The sequence below is a fragment of the Coturnix japonica genome, chromosome 5 (genome assembly GCF_001577835.2).
Source record: "Coturnix japonica isolate 7356 chromosome 5, Coturnix japonica 2.1, whole genome shotgun sequence".
Taxonomy (NCBI): domain Eukaryota; kingdom Metazoa; phylum Chordata; class Aves; order Galliformes; family Phasianidae; genus Coturnix; species Coturnix japonica.
Genome location: NC_029520.1, coordinates 22744699 through 22772108, shown reverse-complemented (window position 1 = coordinate 22772108; position 27410 = coordinate 22744699). Strand labels below are relative to the sequence as shown.

Sequence of the window (27410 nt, the reverse complement as noted above, 5' to 3'; positions counted from 1 at the left end):
AATTATCAGCTGTGAACTGGCTTGCAAGAAAGCTACTGTATGACAATGAGATAGTATTCATCACATACACTGAAGATGAATTTCAGGAACTCTGCACGATGCTTCTGTTTGCTTAGAATGACTTTTGGAATACATACCAATCTAAGGGCTATATTCAATACCGAGTATATGTTGGCTGCATCTGGAGGCCGAGGAGCTAATTCTCCTCTCTGGAATTGGTGGTGTTGAATGACTACTCTCTCTTTTGGGCAAGCAAGTACCATATTCCACTAACTGATTAGACATCAATGTTAAAACAGGCAGCTAACATGAAAACCAAAATGTGCACTGATGTGGTATATATTTGATAATAGTTTTGAGAAATTGTGAGACTAGAGTAATCTGCAGTAGATGTGATGGAATGGTGATAGTCTGTATCATTGGTACCACAAGCGCAGAAGATGCTGTTAGCAATGGCCCATGCTGGAAGAGTCTGCTAGATGAAGAAATGTACAAGATTAAGAAAGCCACGGACTGAAAAAGATGTAAAAAAGGTAAAGAATAACCATCTTCTGGTTTCATGGACTCATTAGGAAGAACTGCCGTGTTTGAGCCTCTTGTGATGTGACAGGATGTAATATACAGCTCAAATAGCATGGCATTAACACCAGCACTTTTGGAGATGGCTGCATGCCACACATTCCTACTTGTAAATGTGAGTGTGACCTTAAACAGGGCTAGGATAGACTTAGAGACACACAAATATGCCAGGAATGCAGACTGCTTGGAATCCCCGGAGAACTCTCTACAGAGAGATTTCTGTTTTCAGATTCTTGCTAGACTGAGAGGGGAGAAAGTTGGATCATTAGTACAATGGAGGAATCCTTCATTTCCACCAATACAGTAACATGGTGTCAAGTTTCATATTGAGTTATTTTTCATTTGAGAAGTGGTGGAAAAGAGGAAGAAGAGAATATGAGTTCTGCTCTGTGTTTGATGGAGCTGCTGTTTGAAGAACTCCAACAAAACTTGATTTCCCTGGGAGCACAGAGAACTGGAAATGAATGCCCTGCTTTGTTTGTGCGCTGGTATCTCAATGTGCTACATTGCTTGCAGTTGTATTATAGCACTTAAACATAAAGCACACACAAGCACAATTTTGGAAATGCTAAACTAATGTCAGGGTGACAGACCAAAATCAGTGAAACAAGTGACCAGCCACCTCAGTCTTGCTCTTATTAAAAATGTTATTTGGTGACAGCATTAAACAGTAGTTGTAGCATGCTCTTCCTTGCTCTAGGACTCAGTTCTGCTTGGTGTCTTCCACTATGCAAGGCACTGCAAAAAGCTCCTCAGTGTGTGTAGCATGATGACAGTAATAATATTTACATGTAAAAAGTTTGTGATAGGTTTTAAATAGATTGAATAACAGGACTTACATCCTTATCATAGAATCAAAGAATCATTAAAGTTGGAAATGGCACTAAGATGACCATCAACCCACACCTGTGACCACTGAAGACCATGTCATTCAATGTGACATCCACCCTTTTCTTGAAAATCTCTAGGGGTGATGACTCCACCATCTCCCTGGGCCACCTATTTTCTTTATGCATACATAGCTGGTATTTTCTTTGTATAACTAAACCCCAATATATCATGTTACAATTGCCACAGTTGCTGTTTAAATACATTAATTTTGCTTAATAAGTTACTGGAATTAATTAGAATAGCAAACCCTCCAGAGAGCAGAAGAACTAATGGGACCTGACCTTCAGGTGATTTCTGTTCTCCTTGGTTTTGATACCACAGGGCTGCCAGGGAGCTGTTATGGGTTCCCTCCAGCTGCTGTCTGTTTCTTCTCTGTAATTGCTGGCTTGTGGCACCTGCCTCTCCTGCAGCGTGAGTGCTGCACCAGATTTCTGTGGGTTCTATGATGTTTTGTGAAACCTTATGATGTTTATTTGAGAAACCCATGTCTGAGACTGATTTTCCCCTGTCAGTTGTGGAAATTTGACCAGCACATTAAAAAATCATTACCTGGGAACCAAGGGACAAATGATGAGATGACAGCAACTGATTATCATTTAGAAACAAACAAACAAAAATCGAACAACAAAAGATAAACACTTCCAGAATGTGTCTTAGATAAGAATCTCAAGTTGCTTTGCAAATACTGAATCCATTAGTTCTTACTCAAGCAAGGGAGCTTCCAGCACAACTGGAACAGATGCATAAGCTGGCAGCACCCTATACCATCCTTGAGTTCTTGTGAGATAAACAGCTGCAGGAATTGCTCCATGCTTATGCAGATCTTGCCAAACAATCAGTTTCTGCCTTCTAGGGCATATGCTCGGTTCCAGGGTGCCCAAGCACATTCCTAGCATGTGAGTGTGGTGTTCCACCTTTGCTAATTACCCAGTTAAGAAGTAGTGTTAATTAACTGGGTGGAGAGCTGCATTAATATGGCTTTACTGGTATGCAAAGGTGAGCCAGTGTCTTTGCATGGGGGTAACTGTGAGGACATACTGCTCCATTGGTTATTGCTTGCAAACATAGCAGTTCCTGTTATGCTTTTTCTTTCTTGAGAATGCTTGAAATAGAAGGTGGGTAGATTGATGAAGGAGATTTTCATGAAGAAGTACTAAAAATAAAGGTAGAAAGTGAGAATTTCTTGCAGTACATGGAGGCGGACCAGCAGAACTCCTTTTTAAGATCTCTGTGTAACTCTTTACCAAAGCATAAAGTGTAAAAGAAGAGAGAACTTTAAACACACATAGGAAAAGTAATTTTTGTAACAGAAGATAATTAATTGTTTTCCCTTCTGGAAATAAAATTCTTTTTGTTCTGTTCTACAAAAAAAAAAAAAAAAAAAAAGTTTTTGGCAGCAGTTCACATATTGTTTTAAGTGAGGTTCTTCCAGCCACTGTTTATCAGTCTTAGCATCAATTTTGTCTGCTTGTTTATAGTCACTCTAGGAAGTCTCTGGAATGCTATAGAAATAGAAGGATGCTTCTACATGGGAGGAAACCTGTTTATAAAAATTGCAATTGTCAAAGGCAGTGGTTTGGATGGCCTCGCTGTAACCACTTGTGCAGGTGGAAATGTTTCTAGGAGTCTGAGGAAATGACAATGTGTTACAGCTTCAGGAAATGCTGATATATTTATTGGCTTTGTTAAGAGTAGACTTTTGCAGATATGACTGAGCCAGAGGCAAGTTTTTGGAATAAAGCAGCAGGAAATCACCTTCCTTGGGAGAAGGAAATCACGTTATCCTCTGTAGTAAATGGGAAGAAGTGCCTGCAGTCACAAAATCTAGAGAGACTTGTTTTACAGAAGATTACGACTGAAGTATTCAAAAGAACTGAAGGATGTTGAGCACTTCCCTTCTGCATGGTTTTTGGAGAGAGTGTTTACTTTATTCCCAAAGGCAACCTATTCCTAACTCTGTAGCCTTTATATCCTTTGGAAATAGTTCTTTGCCATTAATTTATGTTGTACTTGTGATCTAGAAAAAGTCTACTTATGACTGATTTTTTGTTTATTTTTTATTTATTTTTTTGTTTGTTTTTGTCCTGTAGAAGTATAAAGGAAAAAAAAAAAAAAAAAAGAGAGAGGGAGAGAGATTATGGGGCAGCTGTTTTTAAGGCAAAGGTGAAAAACACCTCTCTGTGAGCATTATTTAGGGTTCATGGTGAGAGTTGACTGCTGTTCTCCACAGAGCTCATTTTTGTATGACGGGATCTCGTAGGTTGTTACCTCAAGTGACTGTAACATTGAGTAGGACTGCTGGCATTTTGACAGTTCTATCGTGCTGCTTACAAAGCATTTATTCAAGAGACTTATTGTAGCTGTGTCACATAACTGACCTCAGTGATTTTTGAGTAAGGAGATCTGAAAGCATTTTGCATGCAGTATCAATTGATATAGTTATATGCCTTCCTTTCTTTGCTATAATACACCATCCAGATTCCATATTAAAAAGTTGGCTAAATGTTCAAAATGTTTAAACAATACTTCTTTAATAGCAGGTGCTTATGTGAAATACAAAGAAACCACATCTGGCTTAGAAAGTCTTTAAACCTCAAGTCGTAAAAGACTTGGAGAATGGTTATAGGAAACACTGCTCTGCATTTGTCTTTTTCAGACCCACCAGTAACACAGAGCCAGAGGGTCCTGAGCTCTCTGCTCTGACCCACTGCAGCTGTCTTTGCACCACACTTTTACGCTGTATTGTTGCAGGTTTTCTTCTGCAGAATAGCAAGATGCTTGGCAGAATTTTTCCTGAATGCATTATGGTCTTGTAGCACTTGGTTAGCTTGCTCATTTGTTGCTATTTTTCCTGCTGAAGATTTATTCATAGTCCATATTCTATCTTTGCTCTTCAGATAGAATCCTCTCCCTGCTACCTGCTGACTGTAAGGATCATCCGAATGAGGAATCTCCAGCGTGTGGATGCTTGTAAGTATCCCATCTGTTCCTACAAACATCTTGTTTTCCTGAAAGTACTTCAGAGATAACTGGACACTGTAAATACAAAAGCAAACATCAGAAAATTCAAGTTGTTGATATCATTGGGATTTATCCAAATAAATAAATCACTTTGGCTGATTATTCCATAAGCCAGGATCTATTTAATCATGCAAGGATAAATGGTTAAATGAAAGTATATATATAGTACATAAAATGGTGTATTGTTAAAAGAAGTTAAATGATATCTTGGGTACCAGCAACAAGTTTGCTTTAATAACAGTTCAGTATCCCTTTGCAAGTGTTTCTAAAATGATCAAGTGTTTATTTAACTGTTACAAACCAGGTCAGCCCTTGTTACTTCCTGCTGTTCTGCTGAATGTGCTATTGAGAATAAGTACTTTCTCCCAAAGAAAGGAATGTTTTTATGTGTATGGATGAATCCTTATGCCCACTAGTAAATTAACATTTTTTTTCTCATACATTTATAGAAAGCATATAGTATATATAATACTGCTATTCTCTATGAAGTTTAATTCCTAATAAGCAGAAATGAAGTCAAGGAGTTGCTGAGCAGTCACTGCTCAGTGTACTGATCCTTCTTGCTCTGTCTCATGGCATGTTCACCCCCTAGCTCTAAGTGTACCTCTATGTGACTGACACATATAAAAAGCCTGGTGGAGTAGATCTGGTGGATCTGTTTGTCTCTCTCCCATCAGTCTTTCAGTCTCAATTTCTCGAATGCTACTATGGCCAGGTGCCCTTACTGCTGCTAAACCTATCACTGCTATCATGACAATCTTCCCATATTTCCAAAAGCAAGGGATAATTTTGCCATTAGGTTGTAGAACCTTGAGAAGAGTGACTGACAAAAGCAAATGTTTTTGTCCCCTACAGTAAAGTTTCTGACACAGATAAAATGAACAACAACAAAAGTTTCTAAAATCATTATGTTCAGACAAATGTCACAACTGATTACTCTCAAAAGGCTATCAAAGCGGGTGCAGAGAGATGGATTCCTCATCACATCTCTAATGTTTGTACAACAGACTTGCAGTTGTTTGTCATATGGCAGAGAAGTGACAAGAGCAGGAAAGAAAACCAGCACTGTGGAGTTAAAGAACATGCTTTATGCCTATGTGCAAGAAGGCCATGTATTAAACACAAAATAGACCGGTTAGCAGTTCTGCTTGAGGCCACTCATGAAAGGGCAGCTTCAGGGTGAAAGAAATTAGGTTCAGGGGAGCATAGAAGGGAAACTATAATCTTGCAGTCTTTAGATTCTTCTATTTCAGTATGAATGATAGCAGCTGGCACTACAGCCTAATGTACAGGAAGAGCCTGGGAACAAGTTCTGAAAGATAAAGGTTTAGATTTACTGTGCAATACTATTTCCATCTTGCCATGTGGTAGTCATGTTTTTCTAGAAGGTGTATCAGAGGACTTCCTGTGTCACAGCTCTGAGAGAGATATAAATGCCATATCTTAGGTTGTATCATTGGGTCACACTCTCTACATTTGCACCTCCCTCCCTGCCCATGCCTGTGGCACTTGTGTGATGATGCAATAAAACAGAAAAATTTCATCAAGGACTTGTCTACTCTCTTCTGCATGTCAGGTGGAAAGATGGAATTACAAATAATCAGGTTGCAGAAAGATGTTGTGCAAGTAGAACTGAAGTAATATTTTGAATTAAATACTAGCTGACTAGTATTCCGGCACCCACTCATATAATTAAGGACTGTTTGATATGCTTTGTATCTCAAAGCACAGTTAATATGCAAGAATGATGACTCATATCAGTTGAGCAGAGTACTCTGTAAGCTAAGACTAAGTAGGCATCGATATCCAGTAATAAACATAAAGTCATACAGTAGTCATACAGAATTACATTTTAAAATTAGTATCATTGCTTCTGGAGTATGAAACATGATTTTTAGCAATTTCAAAACTCTTTTAAGAATTATGTGCATAGAATTTCTGAGATCAGAATCCCAAAAATAAAATAACTAGCAGTCGTATAGAAACAAATCAGTAAAAAAGCTTCTGATGGGGACGTATTCACCAGATTCACCATAGGTTTGCTTGTTTCTTCAACTCTGCTGAAAGGTGGAAAGGGTTATTTTTTGGCAGTGAAATTATTATGAATTTTATTTTGTTTTTAGTGTGAATAAAGCCTATTTTCTTTTTCTTTCTCATTTTTGGCAAAAGCTAACCTTTTCCAGATGAAACTTCCTCAGAGTAGCAGTAGTCATCCAAGATAGACATAATTCCTGAACATGTGTGAACTAAATACTGGAATTTGACAAGTGGTCCTTAAAGCTAGGTCTTAGATCAACTCCTTTACTTGAAAAAGATGCATGTGGGACATTTTGTTCTTCCTTCAAGGTGTACAAATGTGCATCATCAAGGAAAATGTACAGGGCATCCAAATTGACCAGGCTGAATTGACATAACCCCACTGGGGAGGCATTTAGGATGAACAGCCAGTTCTTTCAGTTTTAGTAGTCAGTCTCCTAGCAACTTGCTGTGAATCTGCAACAACTATGTTGCAGTTGCTCTCTGCTGTCTATTAATGATGCTCTTGGTGCTGCTTAATGTTCATCCATGCCCATGGGAATTGTGAAGAGCTGAGTACATCTCCCAGAGCTTGATACAAAATTGCTAGGCACATAAAGAAAGCAGAAAATGAAGAGATATGGTATTCAAACAAAATGTCTGAAGAGAAAAGATACTTCCCTGGGAATTAATATTCTCACAGTCATCAGTTTGTGAAGCCCATTGTGCTGTGCTGTCTGTGTGGGAGAAACAGATGCTACTGGGTTAATTAGTATCTGTGGGCTTGAACAGAGAGCAGGAAGGTAGCCTTGGCTAACAGAGTCAGAAAGAAAGTAGAGGGAAGGAGGCAAAGAGAGAAAAGTGGTGGAGGAGGTAGGAGTGAGGATATGCAGATGGCACTCTGGACAAGGATGACTGTTGCTGCTGACAGACCCTTACATATATATAAGTACAATATATGTATAACTGTAATACGTACACCTACATACAACTATTATAAATGCTATACACAGTATTATAGATATTATAAATACAAAATATGCATATATACCTTTATATATTACTTCAAGATGAAATGTGGAAGCTGGTTAAGACCAGAAGAGGCTGCAGTGAGGAGAGTTTTTGCTTTTCTCCATAAGTGGAGTGCAAGCTCTGCTCCTCTGACCTGCCTGCAGTCCTTACCTTCTGCTGAAGAGTACTTTCCATTTACTGTTAGCATCACTTGTGCTTCTCTATATAAGGATGCCCAATCTCAGAATTAGGTACTTTTTGCATTACATGGTGTCTGCTCATTTTACTATTAAGAACTGTCCATGTGACAAAAAGTTTTGCATCTTATCATCCGCGTGCTTTTTCCCTCTCAGAAAATATCTTGGAAGAAGTTGCCTTACCTCAGGCATTTCTGCCTTTAAATAAATACTTGCTGTAAGTACCATACAGTCACCTTTTTAGTTTTATGCAGCATTAGTTACTTTCACATTAACAATGCTCTGTTTCTTTCCCTGCACAGTAAGCCAGGCTGATTGCTATGTTTCACTGTGGCTGCCTACAGCATCAATTGAAAAGTGCCGTACCAAAACAGTAAGGAACTCCAATGACCCAGTGTGGAATGAAACCTTCTACTTCAGGATTCAGAGTAAAGTCAAGGTAAGGAACCAAATTTGTCTGCCTGAAGATGTCTGAGTTTGGTGGGTCCTATCCCCTGAACTGTCCCAGGAGTTCAGTACAGAGAGAGATAAGGGACTGTTAAAAATGTTAAATGAGTTCCAGCACCTGGAAACATTCAGTGATTCTATTTAAACTGTTCATAGAGGCATAGCTACAGAGTCCGGAGTTAAATTAGGACAGAAAACCTTAGACCTTAAATAAGCAATATTGATTCTGTAGAGTTTTTTGGAAATGATGTGAATAAGAGGTCACAGAATTCAGATTTCTTGTAGAACTCCATCTTCGCATGGTCTTTCATTGCAGCTCAACTATTATAATGTGAAGGGAAATGAGGTCTGGTGTGCCATACAACTAATGTGCTGTTGAACACTGAGGAGGTGCAACAGCAGATAGCATCCACTTCTGATATATCCTCCCTAGTATCTTCTCAGCAAAGTGGATGAATAAGCCTTGTGTGTACCCAGAAACATATATTCTTTATATTTGAAGTGCAATCTAAAAAACCTGACTTTTGCAGTAGTATGGCATGATGAAAAAATGGCTTTATTTAAGAGTGTTTAATTCAAGATGGTTTCTGTCTGTTTAGCTCTCATCATGAAATCTGGCCCAATGTTAGTGGAGGGTCAGAGATTGAGCACTTTGCTCAGGTTTTAGGGAAACTAAGGGATTCATAGCAGCTAGTGCAAAGTAGGTAGAAACTTCAGGAGATGAAGAAGCTGCTGTGTAAGTATAGTCAATGTATTACTCATGTTGTAGCAGTTAAGCTGCACAGGGGAAGAATCCATTTTAAAATTATAGTACTTTTCTCCCAGGTGACACTTAATTCTTCAACTTCTCACACACATCCTCAGTACTCCTTCTTCTTTATAGCCAGTGTATCCAGACTTTAGAAACTCTAAAGCCCCTCTCCTTATCTTCCCAGAATGTGCTGGAGCTGACAGTGTATGATGAGGATTTTGCTACACCAGATGACCACCTCCTCTGTACACTCTTTGATATTGCTAAACTTCCTATTGAGAAAACAGTGCTCCTGTATTTCAAGCCCAGCTCAACGGTAAGCTCTGTGAGACTGGTGTCTGTAAGATCTGGCAGGAGGGGGTATAAAGGGCACAGATACTTGAGTTTTCAAGACTTATCCATAAATTGTAATGTTTCGGTTTCCTGCCCTATGCACTGCACTGCTTTGTCCTCCTTCCATGTCTCTAGTGAAGTCTACTGAAATCCTTCTCTATGGTATCTTCCATGAAGAAGTCCTTTTTGGCTACAGCTACTTGACTGCCACAAGTCAGCATTAGTCGGTACTCCTGTCATGGTATCCTTGTTTTATATCCTGGGACTGAACTCAGGAACTGCTGCTCCAATTTGATTCTTCTTCAAAAGCTACTTGATTCCAATCGGTTTAAAATACAACAATCAAGATACTAGTAGAGAGTTACAGAACAATTCCAAAAACTTGGAGTCAGATTTCTAAATCCATAATGGAACATTTATCCCAGTAATTTGTATGTTAACTTCTACTCAAAACATAAATGTAAGCAAAAATTGTGGTCACAAATCTGGGTTGGAAAGCCTGAGCCCCTTGTGTTTTTATAAATGATTAAGGAGTGTATATCTGAAACAGTGCAATATGCAGAGGAGGAATCTGATCTAGCTATCTCTGAGCTATACCGAGGCTCTACATCTGCTGCAGAATGAGTAGTCTGTAAAGACTTTTTTTTCCCCATGTAATTCATAGCCACTGCCCTCTGCCTCTTCGATTTTATCTACTGCCATGTTGAAGCTGTGCCAGGAAGGAAAGCTGAAATAGCCCATTTGTATCCCAGCAATGTCTTCTGCAATGCACTACCTTAGCTGGTGCAAAGCCAGCAGACGATTGTTTGGGCACCAGCGTTGTTTCCAGGCTATGAGTAACTTATTTACCCATCTGTAAAATGGGAAAAAGAGACTTGATTTCCTTTAAGATCTATAGATGAGATCGGAGAAATATCTTACAACTTCTTGCTACAAGTTGTTTCTGGTGCCCAAACTAGGTTGCTTACAAATAACTTATAAATATCAGCACTGTCTTGCAGGGAGTTTCATAACTCTAACTAAATTACTCAATAATATCAGTCTTTGTTTACCATGTAAGAAGTGATGAGTGGAAAGTACCTTTAATTTCCAAGCTAATAGCAAGGATAATTCATCATTGCAAAATAGAGCCAGGAATAGGTAGGAGGGAAAGGCAGAATTCAGATAGCAGAACAAGTTGCAAATTATCTTACTGGAGCATATTCAGTAAGAGGTAAAAACACAGATTGTGTTGATATACCTAGTAGAAGGAAGTAGGTGAGGAAGGAATCGTGAAACTATCTGATTTTAAATGGTTGTTTGTGATGTTCCACACTGGTATCTTTATCACAGGCTGTACATTGCAACCAATTATTTCAATATTGTATACCTGTTACCTGGGTTTAGGCAAGGGAGAAACCATCACATTGCTTCCTTTAATTTCCTGTTCTTGTTTTCAGGCCCAGGAGGAACTGGAAGTTGAATTCAAACTGGAGACCTTGTAAGTGATAATGCTGATTCCTTAAAAAATGCAGCAGTGACTGTTTGCTAAAACACAGAAACAGTGCTGGGTTCCACACTTTGTGGGATTTCTGTTAAAAAAACCAATATGAGGGCCACAAAGATGGTGAAGGGCCTGGAGCATCTCCCCTATGAAGAAAGGCTGAGTGAACTGGGTCTGTTTAGCTTTGAGAAAAGAAGAATGAGAGGGGACCTGGTCCATGTCTATAAATATCTAAGGTATGGGGGGCAAAGTGGCAGTGTGTGATTCTTTTTCAGTACAATTACTGCAGCCTCTGCTGGATTGAAACACCTGGCTGATCCCTTCTGCCAGCCTGTTCTGTATTTAGCGTATTTCAGAGCATATTTCCCAGCATCATCTCTTCCATCAGCAGTGTCAGACTTTGTCTTCTGCAAGATGTTCCAGAAGTGCATACACATAAGCTTTATGTGTACACACACGCAAATATACTGATCTTTTCAAGCCTGTTTTTTTTGAGCTCTGGGCAGAACCATTTTGCTTAGGTTTCCCTTGTATCCTTAAATTTTTCTCTTGTAGCACCATTTTGCTCCCGCAAATTCTCTTTCTTCCCTGCTCAATGAAATGCCAATGTGTTTGATATTCTAGTTCAGGTTTTTGCGGTGTTTTTTTTTTTTTTTTCTTTTTCTTTCTTTTTTTTTTTTTTCCCACCAGCATGGTTAGGTTTTTTCTCCATATAATTCATATCCTCTGCCCCTTTGATTATATTTGCACATCAGCAAGTACACAAAGCTCTCTTTCCCTGCAGTAATATGCATGTGTTATAGCAAGTTCTTGGTGGAATATCTGTGCTTTGTGTTACAGTGACAGGAAAAATTTGACTTCCTCCCCACAGATTCCATTTTAGATGATCATGATGTTGCACTGCAAAAAATAATAAAGAAAAAATTAGTCATGACATGTATCATTCAGCTTTGGTATTGGAGCAAATGTCCTCAGAGCAGTAATCAGTTCAGGAAAGCATGGAAAGGAGCTTCTTGCGTAGCTGCTGGGGTCCCTCTGGCTCTCACTCTTCTAAGGGGGAGAAAGAGCAACATCATGAACAAAGATAGGTGGGCATTTGTTTGATCTAAAAAGCCATGTTCTTCTTTTTATATCAAAGGTCCAGTCCTTATGAAAGCATTGCTACAAATGGAGTCTTAGTGGTATGTGTCTTTTTCTTAAGAAATTTTCTGTAACTGTTTACTTAATACAGAGGAATAGGAAAATCCTGGGCATTAGCAGAACTGTGAGCTGTTTGATAGCCAGTATGCTATTCTTTCTCCCTCCTTTCCTATTAAGATAATTTGAGAATGGAATATTTTATTTCCCTGTTCATTGGTGAATGAACAATAGTATCCAATTATTTCCTGTCTGTTCTATATTTCAAGGCACACACTTTCCCCCCATTTTCATCTGGTACTAGTGCTCCTTCAATTACATACCTCTGTTTATCTAAGCACAGTCATAAAGAGACTGTGAAACCACTTTTTGATAACCTAACTAGCTCATTCCCTCCAAGGGAGATGAACCATGCCCAGTGGGTAAGCTCAACACTAGATAGGCATACTTACATAGTGTGAAAGAGATGTGAATTCCATAAAAGAAACAAACAATCCCCCCGAAACACTATTAATAGCAATGCTTTTCCAGAAAATGTGATGATCTTTCTCACCTATTCTTGTTCTGTCTTTTACAGTGTCGTGAACTTTGTTGCTTGGAAGTGGAAGTGAATGAGAAGCAGCAGAAAAAGTCAAGTAAGTTTATTGCTTTGGTATCTAGCAAGAGCCTACTAGTGAGAGGATGTCTATTTCATATAACATATTGAACTGGTGAAATGAACAGTATTTGCATTATTCAGTGCAATTAGCACCAGGCAAATTCATTATGTTGTTATAAACTTCGATGACTGTATCCCATAATCCTTTAGATATATGCCAACAAACCTGTTAGAACTGCATGAAAGTTGACATCTCACTTGTATGTAACAGTAAGAATATGTAGAGTCCTCTTTCAAAAAAAAAGTCTCAGCTTTTCCTTTTTCCTTTTGCTACTTGCACTCCTTTACATTAGGCAATGTTGTGGTCCAGACTGTACAACTGCAGCATCTGCACTCCACCTTTAATCAAGACAGCACAATTTCCCAGTTTAATCATATTGAATTTCTCTTATGCTTTGTTCTGTGAGTTGCTTTCTTTTTTTTTTTTTTTCAGAGAAGGAGCTTTCCCTTACTGTGAAAGGATCCTTCGAAGGGACACAGGATATCACACTGGGCCCTGATGGAGTGGTCAGCCCATCAGGTCCCACCAAGTTCCACTATATCAAGTATGCTGAGCCAACACTGGATGTCATGTTGCCAAAGAAGAGGCGCTACCACCCTGTACGTTGGAAGTGGCCTTAATGTTGAACTGACCATAAATCACTCTCTAGAAGGTGGGAGGAGCTGGAGAAGGTAAACCCATGACTGTTTTTGTCCTAAAGACTGTTGTTTTCCCAGTGGTCCTGCAGGTTCAGAACAGAAACAGGATCCCCAGTGCTGATGCTGAATTCACTGCCTATGGGAAAGAAAACGACAATTGCAGAGGTGAGCATCACTTTCTTGATTAACAAAATGTCATTCAAATAGAAATCATTCCTTCTGCAAGGCCCCATAATACTGTCCCACAAGTTTCCCCAGAAATGGCTGCCAAAAGGCTGAGAAATATTCTGAATTTTTCTCATAACTCTAACAAACAAGAACTCTGTTTCTGTGGCCGTTTTCTCCATAGAAGCAAGTTGTTCCTCCATTTGTCTCCATCACGTGCCAGATAGAGTATCAGATAGAATGATTTAAAAAAGTATCATGATTCCTTCCATACACATATCCATGTTCATGGATGCCTCTTTTGCTTAAGGTCCAAAGAGAAATTTCCCTTTGAACACAAGCTATGGAAAAGACAATAAATCTGCCTACAGTAAATTATTTCCTTTAAGGGATTTAAAATAAAATAAATCTAATAAAAATATTAAACTTCATATGTGAATTTTAAATAATATGATGAGAATATTGCTTTTAGCAGATATGTCTGTATAACATTTGATTAAATTAATTGAAGAAACTAATAAGAAGTAGAAGAAGAAGCAGATCCTTGCTGTAAAATATTGTGTTAGTGAGAAGAGACACCTACAGATGTCCAGGGAAAATCACATGTGAAGTGAGAGAACATCAGATTTCAGGGCCATTAAGGCATTCCCCTAGAACAGAGCAACCTTTGTCAGTTAACTAACAGTATGAAGGTTGCAATAATAATTTTAAGGCAGAATTAAATCTGAGAAATAATGAGTGCAGAATTTCAGTCTCTTCACTGCAGGACTCTGGGCAGGAGGTCAAAGATCTGTTGCATGCCAGAGCATAAAGAACGGGAAGCATACAATAAGTGGTATTTCAGGATGCTGCAAAAAGTTTGTGAATAACACAGGAAATTGCTACTGCACTAATCTCAGCATCCTTTGTACGAAGTTTGTTAGTGTGGCTTGGAAGCACTTGGTATCTGTGGGTAGGAATATTCCACAGAGAATAGATGAATGGTCTTGAAAATATATGCAGAAATCTCAGACATTTGATTTAGTTATTGCCAAACCTTGCTGTATTCTAAGTCAAGCAATGACCCCGGGAGAGAAATGGGAAAAAGAAACATTCAAATGGAAATAAAAACATACTGTTTATAAATTTGTTTTTCAGGAGAAAAGATTTGATTTGAATGTGAAAGCAGAAAGATGGTAAGGGGTATTCTATTCCTAAAGATCTGAGCTATTGATTTTGACATTGTTTATACCACGTGGAAAGGATGTACGCAAATGGAAAAACGTGTGCAGTATATTATAAATCATTAAGCTTAGAATTTGACTTTCAGCAATAAGTGCTGATTAACATGTATTTATTTTAGCACTATTTTGACTTTGACCACATAATATTATTTTTTGTTAATTTCAGTCTCTGAAATTCAGAAAAATAATAAAATTTATTTAAAAAAATGAAACAGAAAATGACAACAAGATAAAAAAGAGGTGAACAAACATTGAACTCTTCAGGAAACATGAAGATGTTTCACGTTATCCATTACTACGTGTAAAAAGCACCACTGGGCAGCTGATCTTTTCTTTTTATGCCTAACTAGAAAGCAAAAGAGAAAAGTAATTTAATTCTGAATTCAGTTTTTTTCTCCTCAGCGATGCTCACCGCTAGAGGGGGATGTGCTCCCACTGCCGCTGCCAACATTTGGATAACTGGTCTTAGATTTGCAACGAGAATTGGGGATTCCTTGTGAAAGGGGAACTCAATACCATCATTTTAGAACATCTGAATAGGTTTTTGAATTTGGTAGTTCTTTTAGACTACGTACGTGTATTTCATTTTAAAATGCTGTATATTATTTCCTAATTAGTTATTGCTAATGGGATAGAATGCCACCCGTTAATCTTATTAATATTAATATGGTTTCCTTTCCTTCAAAAATAGTTAGAATATTCTCACATTCCTATCACACTGCATAAGCCTGCTTGAAGGGAAGGGTAGATTACCTTGGGTCTATCTGCATATGTGAGTTTGTTAATACGTAAAATATGTGCCTGTGTTTATCTTAGTAACTGTTCGTGCCAGCAAGATCTGGACATGCGCTTTGGGTTTGACTTATGTTCAGATGAGAGGGCTTTCCTGGGCAAAAGGAAGAAATATGTAGCAAGTGCCCTGAAAAATGTTTTTCACCTAAAAGAGGATCTACAGGATCATGAAGTATGTATGTGTGTGTGAGGGTGGTGGGGCTGGATCTTGAATTTCTAGGGCTTTTGAGTGCCATCAGTGTGACTGTCCCATTCTCCACTCTCCAACAGGTCCCTGTTGTGGCTATCATCACGACAGGTGGTGGATTAAAGTCAATGACAGGACTATATGGCAGTCTCATGGGACTCAAGAAATTAAATCTTCTGGACTGTGTAACCTACATCAGTGGGCTGTCTGGTACCACATGGTAAGGCCAGAACATGCAAGAGGGTCTTTTTGAGGGTGATGCTTTAGCATGGAGCTGCTGTCACAGAGCTACTGATAGCTACCAAGGAGGAGCCTGGTACTGGAAGCTGTAACCTCCAAAAAACTGCTAAAGCAATTCTTAGGCCTCTTCTTTTGAAAGTGAGCTTGAAAAACTAGGTTGGCTAAAGGCTTCTCAATTACAGACCATTAAACATTAGCTTGACTTTATGTACAATTTTGGATTAGCAGTTCTTTACTGTACTTTTGAATTGAGCCTTTACAGCAGTTCAGTATGCGTATGACAATTACACATGTTTGCCTCATACTTGTCAAAATTCTCTCTAAGTTTTTATTGCGGATGTAAGGCTGCCCTTAGCATCACTCTTGATACTTTTTCCAGGTTGCTTTGAGCAGAGGGGTTGGAACTACATGATCTTACATCATTCTGTGGTTCTTTGATTAAAATAAAGTATAGTGATACTGTATGATTAACAGTAAGTGATACAAAAAGAAGAGACAGTGGCTGATGTGAACTGTTTCATGATTCCATAAAACAAGCGAAAAAAAATCAGTCTATTTCTTCATGTTTATGCCTGGGGGATCTTACTGCTTATAGTGCTGCATATCTGTCTTTATAAACATAAAACAGTTAAGAACTTTAAGAAGTATATAACGTATCCTTCAAGGGTATCTCTAAAACAGTTGTTGAGGATTTGGAAAGATCATTCAGTTGAATGGAGCACCAAAAATAAAGCATGTACAAACAGATATAAACCCCTAAATGCAGACCTCTGTCCCCAAAAGCAGAAAGTTTGAAGTGTTCTTTTGCTCCTCTTAATTTTTCTTACCTGCCTTATCTTTCTCCAGGACCATGGCCAACCTATACAGGGATGCCTACTGGTCACAGAAGGACCTTGACTCACATATTAGTGAAGCCCAGAAACACGCAACCAAATGCAAGATGGGCTGCTTCTCTATGGATCGCATGAAGTATTACAATAAGCAGCTCTGTCAGCGGAAAGAAGAGGGATACAGGACATCATTTATTGATCTCTGGGGGCTTATGATTGAATACATACTAAACGATGGGGTATGATGCATATTGTTTTTCTTAGTGAACTGCTTTTACTTATTATTCTTATTTCTGCTGAATAGAGAGAAAATTTGCCTATCAGTTCAAAGACCATACCTCCAAAGAGAGTGAAGTTCTCTGTGTCAACAAATGCTCGGACATTTTTATTGTCAATAATCTCCAAAGTGTATGTAATTAGAATAGGTTGTTGATGCAGCCTTATTTTGCAAGTGCCATTAGATTCTGGCTAACCTTCAGATAAAATCAGATGTGTTCCCAGGCACTTTACCTGAAGTGCAGATTACACATACAGAAAGAGCTGAGTTGTTTCCACCTCTTCTGACATAACAGTTTTTCTTCAAAACCAGAAAGACCCCCACAAACTTTCAGATCAACGAGAAGCGCTGTGTGATGGCCAGAACCCACTGCCCATCTATGTGTCAGTCTGTGTTCGGGACAACTACAGCACTCAGGATTTCAAAGGTATGGGCAGTATTTCAGATCCTGTAGTGCTAAAACTGGCAACTGGATTCCTGTGATTTGATTTGCTCTTCTCTGCTTGGTAGCCTTGGTTTATTTGCTGTTATATGGAGAAACAGCCATTACCTCAATGCAATTTTAATACAAGAGCTATTACAGATCAGCTATTTCAATATTTTAGACATACAGAATCAAAATCCTGCCAGAAAAGCCATTTTGGAGATATTAGATGGAGCACCTAGAGTAAAAAAGTATTGAATTTGTCTGAGAATCAAATACTGCTTTTTGTAAATGCCCGTATCTTAAGTGCTTCATTTTTTTAATTAATAAGAAAGACTTCATAGTTATAATAAAGACTGGAAAAGCATCTGGCCTACTCCCAGCTGAATCTTTTCCTTTGCTCATTGTTTTGATTAGATTTTTCATAAGCAGAAAAATCTAGATTGGGAGGAGGAAAATAAATTCATCCCAAATTTTTATGGTTGAGGTTAAAAAAGAAAATGAAAAGGAAATGTGGTCTACAGCCTTTCTGTCCCAGACTTTGCTCACACTGCAGTCATGTCAGACAGCTTCTCCTCATTAGGAAAAGACATCCAAGAAAGTAAAAACTAGTACTACCTTCCTTAGTACCTTGCATAGGGTGCTTAACTGGCCACATATAACAAACTCATTCCTCTAGACATGAGTACCCATATTTAAACACACCTGAATTATTCAAGGGAGAGAAATGCATCCTATTAACTGTACTGATAACAGAGGAGGTACTCCCACCTAGAGGTGATGGATGCAAGGGCAAAGTGAAATCCAGTGCATGCTTGACTGGTTCTACACATGGGGTGTTAAGGGCTGGAGCCTTGCCATGCTCACTACATACACTCTGTCCTTCCTTTGCCACTATCACTGGGCAGACTGCTCCTACCTCCCTGTGATTAAAGAAACCCCATTGCCACCACATCTGAGCTCAGCTGCTTGGCTCTGCAGGTGGCTGTTTACCAGTTAGGCTTTGTGAAGACAGCACAACAAACAGAAGTCAGACTGGTTTATGTCCTAGCAGTTCTGTACCCAGCTGAGAGCCTGAGAGAGCTCAAAGTGTCCTTTTGTGTTGGTATTACAGAGTGGGTAGAGTTCACCCCCTACGAGGTGGGGCTGCTGAAGTATGGCGCGTTCATCCCTGCAGAAAATTTTGGAAGCAAGTTCTTCATGGGACGCATGTTAAAAAAGCTGCCTGAATCTCGGATCTGCTACCTGCAAGGTGAAGTGTTGCATTGATCTGGCTCTTCAGAGACTAGTGGGGCAAGTGGACATTTCTGGTCAGACCTACTCACTGCTGCTATAGGATCCCTCATCTATTTTTTTGTTTTCTTATCACTGCTCTGGTATGCTTAAACTGTTTGAAATTCCATCTTATAGATGAAATACATGAATCTCCTTCTTCCACTGTCAGGAATGTTTCACATATTTTCTACACTTCTGATTCTTCTCTGAATGCATTCCAGTTTACAGACATTTTGACACTGCAGGAAACATGCAGCTGTACTTCCACTGTGAGGTATAACGTCAGTCCCATGTAGAGAAACCTACGTGCTAGAGATGTAGGCTGCCCAGGATTAAAAATGAAACCAGAAGCAAAGGGTCTATGAAGTCCTCTGGTCAATGCCCAATGGGTTGTTTGTAAAGGCAGTCAGCTGCTTTATCAAGGAATTAGACCAGAGTAGTCAGAATTGATGACATACCAACAGATGAACACAGAGCAGTGCAAGTTTGGTTTCAGTCACCTCTTTTTACATTCACACTGCTTATAAGCTCCTTGATTACAGTACACATGCTGTGGTGTTAAATAGGCAGTACCCCAGGGAATACTGTTAAAATGCTGGCTTTCAGGTAGGTCCTTTTAACCTGCTCTACTATTGGGAAATTCATTTTCTAATTACTGTACATGCTGCATTGGTTTCTGTGTCCCACTGAAAATTAGGAAGCACAAATACAGTAGATTGATTAGAATATGTATTTAAATTAACAATGGCAGATAAAAAGGTGGAATTGTAGGGGCTGTATTTTGTCAGCAAAGCTATCAGTTCCCTTGTGAAAAGTCTGAGAGGGAAAATCCTGGCCAGAAGAAAGAGCACACAGCAGAGCAAAAGACCATGTAGTATGTGAGTCCTTAAACGGTAAGGTGTGAGTTTTTCTCTTATAAACTAAATGTCTGAGCAGGCACTTCTTCCCTCTGTGAAATGATTTAGGGCTCATGAAAGCTGACCAGAGTGTCTGTAGAAAAGGAGGATCTGGAATAAGAAAGACAGGGATGAAAAGGATGTTTTTGTGATGTCTGCATTATCTGAGCTCTCAATTTTCTCCTTGAATGGGTTTTACTTCTCTCCCACTCTGTTATTTCTTTACTGTGCAGCAAAGTCATGCAGTAGATGAGGGACAGAACTGACTGCAACAGAAACTGAGGTCACAGAGGTTTACAGAGAAATTGGAGAGCCTCAGCGTTTCGAAATATTTCAGTTATGGCCATTCCAAAATGAATCTAGGAGATCAAAAGAGAAAGAAAAGAAAAAAAAAAAAGAGTTTATTGCTAAAATGTGTTCTAATGGTCAATAATTCTCTTTATAGGTATGTGGAGCAGTATTTTTTCTGTGAACCTGTTACAAATCTGGGGACTGTCTCACAGTTCAGAAGATTTCTGGCACAGATGGACTCAAGACAAAATTGATGAAGTTGGTGAGAAATTTTTAGACCTTTCAATTATGGTTATTTAGTCTTCTGAATGCATTTTGATATAATTCTTTCAACTACTTTGAGTCCAGAATTGTAGGATCTTATTAAAAAGAAGGAAATAAAAGGCAACTTCCCTCTTCCAACTTGAAAACTGAGAGGAAGAAAATAAATAGGGAAATACTGCTGTAATTATTAATCTTATGAAAATGCTATTGATTGGAAGGTTCTGTCTTGGTAGCCTTACAGGGGTCACACATCACAGGAAATGTTTTGTCATTGCTCATTATCACTCAGCCATACAGAACAAATACTGTGTCAGAGAGTAAAGTTATTTTTACTGCGAGTGCAGGAAATCAAACTGTATTTCCATTGGGTGATCAATATTTCCTGGATTTTGATTTTATTACTCAACAGAGTAATTATTACATTGGATTCATCCTGGCTCAGAGATAAATGAGGCCCAGAGGGTGTTTTCTGAAGCAATACAAAAACCACAATTTTATTGCTAAATCATTTAACATGATGGTAGCTCTAATTGCACACATCCTGAAAATGAAGGAATACGTCTGTGCAGTTATAGAAACTGCAATATCTCTCCTGTTGCACTCTCAGCCACCAGGTCTGGCATAGCAGGTTGTGATTTCAAGAAACCACCCCTTGTGCCATTTCTGGTTTTCATCTACATGTGCCTCCATGTAGTCACCCTGGAAACTTCCTGTAATTTCTAAGTATGAATGTATTTCCTGGGATACTCTCATTCTACTGATTAAGCATATACTCATGTAGCAGTGGGTTATTATTGGGTAGAAGCTGTCCTCTATTGTGGTAGATCCTGTGATGCCCTTTTGTTGAGTGAGAGGATATACTTTAGCCCCATTTTATTCATGCTTTCTTCTATTTAATAGAATCTTCATGTGTGGATACACAACTTTCCTTCTAACTGAAGGAATTGTCTAGTTCCCTTAAGGTCTTCCTTTTTCAGGACTAGAGATGGCTTCTGATGAGGCATCTTTAGGCCAGACTTCAAAATCACCAGCAAATCTTTATCTAGCAGCGCCTATTCTGCTTCAGAACAGTTTTATGTTTTTTCTTTTAGACTATGATCAGAGAAACTCTGAGAATCGTAGAATCATAGAATGACAAGGTTGGAAAGGACCTACAAGATCATCTAATTGAACCATCCTCTCATTACCGTAGCTACAGCAAACCACTAAACCATATCCTGTAGCTCCTCATCCAGACACCTCTTGAACACTGCCAGGGACTCCACCACCTCCTGGGCAGCTGTTCCAGTACCTGACCACTCTCTGAGAGAAAAAGTTCCTTCTTATGTCTAGTCTAAACCTTTTCTGGTACAACTTGTGGCCATTCCCTTGGCCTATTTGTTAACTGAAAGAAGAGGTGAAGCCCCATCTGATCATCTTCATCACAACCTCCCTTCAGGAAGTTGTAGAATGCAATGAGTTCTCCCCTGTGCCTCCTCTTCTCCAGGCTAAACAATCCCAGCTCCCTCAGCCACTACTCATAAGACTTGTGCTCCAGACCCCTTACCAGCTTTGCTGCCCTTCTCTGGACATCTTCCAGGGCCTCAGTGTCTTTCTTGTAGTGAGGAGACCAAAAGTGAACACAGTACTCGAGATGTTGCCTCACCAGGGCTGAGTAGAGGAGAAATACATACCATTCCAACCAGAAACAAAAATGAATTAATTATTCATAAACATTTATCTCCTCCTCTAGATGAAGACCCAGTGTTGCCTACAAGGCCCCATGAGCTAAGAACTCGTGTGTATACACCCCCTGGCAATCTGTCCAATGCTCTTCGGGGTGCTTTGACTGACCGCTTCTCAGTTGCCCAGCATCACAATTTCCTGAGGGGTTATCAGCTACATAATGACTACTTCGAAAATGAGCACTTCTGTCAATGGAAAGGTAAAAAGTACTTAAGAGACATCATATCCAGGTGGTCTTGGGATGGAATTCTGAAAGAAATCTGTTGATGGGGAAAAAAAATCTAAAACAAATTATCTTTTTTTTTTTTTTCTGAAAGGAGAAAAGAGACTAAGAATTGCCAGGTATTTAAGTTTGTTTTAAAATATAAGCATGTTTTTATGTAGTTTAGCTGAGATGTCTGTGGCCCATACTGAAAGAGTAGTTTTGCCACCAATGGAAGAAAGTTTAAAGTAACAATGAGAGCATGGAAAATACCTTAATTCAGCAAGGCTGTGTCTCTAACTGCAGATATGACTGAAAAAGTCACAGAAAATATAACCTATGAGAGAAAGTCTGAAAGAAATTTGGCTTTGTAGTCCAAAGAGAAGTGGAACAAGAGAGAAGCGTGAATCTATACATAAAAAAGAAAAGGTTATTTTGTTCTTCATATCAGAGATTGATTCAACATGAAACAATGATTGAAATGAAGCAGAAGGAATTTACTTTAAATACTAAAAATAACTTATGGATGGCAAATTACTGAAATAGATTGCTTGGAATCCCAATACTGAATATTTTTAAGAATGTGTATTTGGGTGGTATTTTGAGGTCCCTCTCATGTCTATTTGCTATTTATCTATTGCAACAATGAAATTAAACCAGGTCTAACAGATGGCTAGTTCAACATCATGGTTTTTTTGTTTGTTTGATGTTTGTTTCCCATCAAAATAGCATCAGATCATTTCTTATTCCAGTAAATATTTTCCTTCTAGACACCGTGTTAGACTCACGTCCCAATGAGCTGATGCAAAATCCTGATCACCTGGGCATGATAGATGCTGGATTTTTCATCAATACCAGCAGTCCACCACTTCTAAGGCGACAGAGGGAAGTAGATGTCATCATATATTTAAGTTATACTACTGGATCTCATACATCGGTAAGGAGGATCATGTTTACAGTGTACTGTCTTGTTTTGTTTGCCTATAGAACATAGAATACCTCATTAATTTAGCTGCTTAATTTTTAACTACTGTATTCCCTTCTTCAAATGCTAGAAGAGGTTGTGATTTCTTCTTCAAGGAAAGGAGAACTGAATCTGCTGAGAGTGGTCTAAATCCTCATTTCAAAAGCTGTGATGTCAGTCCTACATTTATGTATGCCATAATCCCTGTACGGACATAACTGCACATTCAAAATTTGTTATCTTTTGCCTTCCTGGCTTCTAAGCATGTAGTAGAATATCTTACACATTTTCTTTCTGTGATTGATTTTTCTGATTAATTCTATGTAGTTTATCGAACACAAACTTTTCCACTTGTAACACTACTTGATTTACCCTAAACCCCCCAGAATTTCTTCTGCTTTTATAAAGCAGAATCCTGAATGAAATCTCCAATTCTGTTATTGGGTTGAAAGCTTGAGATTACTAATCCATGTGGTACACTAATACGTGGGGTAGCAGTGTGTATAGCAACCCTTGACGAGAAGTAACCCACCCTATAGCTCCATGTCACTAAACCTTAATAATAGATATTCATTTTGGGGGCCTCAGGACAGGCAGGCTGAATTCTAATGCTGATCATATCAGTCTCTAGATAAGGCATGCAAATATTACTCGGAGCAGAAAATCCCATTCCCAAAAATTTCTTTGAGTGATGAAGATAAGAAAAACCTGAAGGAATGCTACGTCTTCCAAGATTCAGATTCGCCAGGATGCCCTATCGTGATTTTTCTTCCACTTGTGAATGATACCTTCCAGGAATACAAAGCACCCGGTAAGATACAAGCTGGGGTGAAGCATCAAACAAGACAGCACTCCCCACTTCTCAGTCTCAAGTGGAGTCTGGGGGCTCTCTTTCTTTTCCTGCCCAGGCCCCCTGCTTTGTATTTCTCTCCTTTACTGCCAGCTGTTAGGATACACTTGCTTTACTTCTTGGTAGCAGGGAGGTAAAATTCAAAATTCTGCTTTTGCTGAATTTGCTAGACATGAAAAATGCAAATGCAGGGATGGATCCAGGTGGCAAGCTCCTTGAGACTGAAATCAGGATGCTATTCTGTAAGTAGCAACTTCCTTCCATCATCCAGGGTCTGCAGAGGTCCCAGCTGCTCAGGGGACCAGTTGCCTACTGGTACGTTGGCAGTGGTGACTGAAGAGACCTCTGATGCTGATATCCTTGCCTGAACCATGACTTTAATAAAACAACTGTTGAGCAAGCTACAGATAAACATTATAATACTGTCCCTCGCTTTTCTTTTCTGCCCTCATAGCTCTGGGCAAGCACTTTAACAAGAGGCAGCCACACGTGACTGCATTATTGGTTCATTTAAAACCTGAATTCTCTCCTGGAGGAAAGACTCCCTCTTTCTCTGCTGTGGAAATATCTCATTGCTGACTGAGATACTCGACATCAGCAACTTCTCTTTTTGTCCAGGTGTCAAGCGCTGTTGCTCAGAGATGGAGGAAGGAAAACTCGACCTGACCAGTCGGTGTTCCCCTTACTGCATGTTCTCGGTCAGGTATACTGATGAGAATTACCGCCGGCTGCTGAACCTCAGTGAATACAATATCCTGAATAACTCAGATATGATTATGCAGTCCTTGCAAACAGCAATGCAAAGGAGAAGACAAAACATGTGCTGTTAACTATCCAGCTGCCTGTGTCTTCTCGGAACAGTTTTTTCTAGCATGCCAGAAGAACACAGCTTTTTGAACACTGGTTGTTCTGCACTACAAAAGGAAACTGCTCCATGTGGCTCAGTGGGGCTTTTTCATTGCTGTGAAGTGGTTTCTTTAGGCAAGAACATTGCCTGGGAGAACTTTATGTATGCTTTGTTTGCTAAAGTAAGGTTGTCTGTAGAACACTCTTTACCTAAACTTCTTGTTCGATTTTTAAAAATAGTCTTATTTTAAGCCTAATTTATCTTATGATATATAAGAAAAACATTTTCTAACACCAAGGTGCTACAGCAGTACAACCTTGCTAACACACTGACAGGTCACAAGGGACATGAATATGAATGTCTTCTCCCTACAATTTCTCTTCATGGAAAACAACATGTATCAAACCTGGAAAATGAAGAAAATCCCAGTTGCAATCTGGCATCAGATCCCTGAGTCAACTCTATTTTGCAAGTATTTTGAAGAGCAGACAGTGGTTGGAAAGGTAACAGGAACAAGTGTGTGCACACAGCTAGCACTGTGAATCATGTCCATCTCCTGAGGAATCTTGGGCTGTGAATGCGTCACACATAGATCAGAAGGAACAACCTGGGAGGAAGCAGCGTATGATTTTTCCAGTGTTGGTTGTTGGTTTTTTTGTTTGTTTGTTTTTCCCTCAGCAAAAGGTCTAATTGGGTCATATCAGAATCTCCTCTGAATTTCTGCCAATTTTTATTGTTTGTGATGAGATTAAAAAAATCAAGATCTTATTTTGAATCTTTAAAATTAATAATAATAAAAACACTGGGAAATTGATTTATTTCTCATATCAAACTTTCTTTCTTAAATCAAAAAGTACTTGAAATTAAAATATTCTACTTCCGCTTGAGAATGAAGTATTGCTTAATTCAAGGGAATTTGCATAATTATGTCAGGACATTCATCAGCAAAAACCACTCATTTGTTTACTTATAGCAAAATGTGCACAGGCAGGAAAGAGTTAAAACAACATGAACAGGCCCTGTGTGGATCCAGCACAAAAATACCCACACCGTTTGTTGCAGGTTTGCATTTTCAATCTTTCTTCTTAATTCCTTTTATGGAAAATGATTTTTCTGAACTCTTGAAAGTCCTGAGGATGAGCAGCAAAGATTATGAATCTATAAACACCATTCCAAGAGTAAATCAAATTGAAGATTCACTTAGGATAGACTATTCTTGTGGAAAATCTATTAACTAGACAAGTTAACTAGATGTCCTAATATGAGACTAAAATAAACCATGGAAAAGTGCTCGGTAAGTCAAAACTTTTCATGTTAATATTTTCCATCACACCTTTATTTTGAAACATAAACTTGCTTTTAATAGATAAACTACCTAGTCAGCCTGGGGAACTTAACCTGAAAGCTTCATTAACAACCAAATAACCTGCTTGGTTTGGTGCAAAATGATGCCTTTTAGGATTTTCGTTTTGGCAAGAAAAAAGGACAAATTTTATTTACAAATGAGTTTGAAATTACTTTTCCAATGCTTTTATCACTGAGAATGTCAAATAAAACTACTTTTATGGTGCATCTGTAGTATGACATTGCAAAGCTAAAAGTCAGGGTGTACATTTTAACATGTAAAAATCTTTGAGTTTTGAATGAATACACACACTTTTTTATTGTTCTATGGTAGTTTCACAAGTCATATTCTGAAATGTGCTGCTTTGTGCTCTGTGTATAACCCTGGGAATTACCTCCTTTGGAACCTGAATTCTCCAGTGTCAAAAAATAGAGTGCTTTTTGTGATAAACTTGCGTCATCCCCAGCTCTGAGAAAATACTGGCTACATACAAATGTTTTGTGTAAACAGTATTGGACAATAAATGCTTGTTTTCAAGATGTGAAATTCTGCTTTGCTCCACATAGTCAAGCATCTCGGTGATATGCTCTAGGTTCACAGTGTGTTCCTTGTTCCAGGAAAGTGAAACTGTTTTTAGCAAAGAACATCACAGTGTCCCAAGTGCTTGCTGTGAGCATCATGAACAAGATGACTGCAGGGCTACAGAGTGAGCCACAGTCCCACGACACCTGCAAAGGGCCATCTCTGATGTGGACTGCCTTTTGTGAAAATGGAGGAATAGTGACTGTGCCTTCCCCACACCAGGGGAAACCTCAGTCTTGCTTTGCCTCAGCTTATGCATTTTCTTCTGAATACCCCAATGAATTTGGGACAGCGTGGTGCTCCAATGGGTGTATCCTTTCCTTCTGATCTTGGCAAGATGTGAGCAGCACCCCTGGTTTTTCTCATCTGGCACGCCTAATTTTCTGGGAGATGAGTGATGGTACAGAACAGAGTCAGTTTGTCTGAGGTTTTTTTTGGCTGTTGGCATTGTGGGAGCGATGTTTTCAGAGCCTCAGTCCTGGTTTATAGTAAGCTTTCCAAAGAGGTGTCAGAATAATGCACTGACTTTAACCATAGCTGGAGGATGTTGGTGTTGCCAAGAGTTTGCTCTGACCTAGTGAAAAATGCATTTCATCAAACTGTATAACTGCAGCTGGCACATGTAGGTAGACAAAATTCTTCACAGCATTGTGAAACAACATAGCCTATAGCAAAAATTTATTCTACTAAGTCTTCTTTGATGATGGCAATAGTTTGCATGGGAATGTGCAGTATGGGAATGTGCATGGGAATTGTGTTTGTTAGTAACTATTTTTAACAAATAAGCTCAGAAGTGCTCAGGACATAAATAACTTTTTGTTCATAGGCAGTACAGCAGGAGAACAAGGAAACAAAAGCATTCTCTTCC

At 38.9% G+C, this 27410-nt stretch overlaps 1 protein-coding gene across 1 annotated transcript; it reads left to right on the top strand.

Annotated features, from left to right (window-relative positions):
• The first annotated feature begins 2466 nt into the window (after window positions 1-2466).
• LOC107314846 (cytosolic phospholipase A2 epsilon-like) lies at window positions 2467-26497 on the top strand. Its single transcript, XM_015864577.2, has 20 exons — window positions 2467-2585; window positions 4368-4440; window positions 8018-8154; window positions 9098-9229; window positions 10686-10726; window positions 11868-11910; window positions 12444-12501; window positions 12958-13124; window positions 13242-13328; window positions 14466-14503; window positions 15368-15515; window positions 15614-15750; window positions 16617-16839; window positions 17190-17304; window positions 18416-18553; window positions 19918-20025; window positions 21760-21951; window positions 22725-22891; window positions 23543-23729; window positions 24387-26497. The coding sequence occupies exons 2-20, from the start codon at window positions 4413-4415 to the stop codon at window positions 24596-24598; spliced, it is 2358 nt and encodes a 785-aa protein (XP_015720063.1). The 5' UTR covers window positions 2467-2585; window positions 4368-4412; the 3' UTR covers window positions 24599-26497.
• Window positions 26498-27410: the final 913 nt, after the last annotated feature.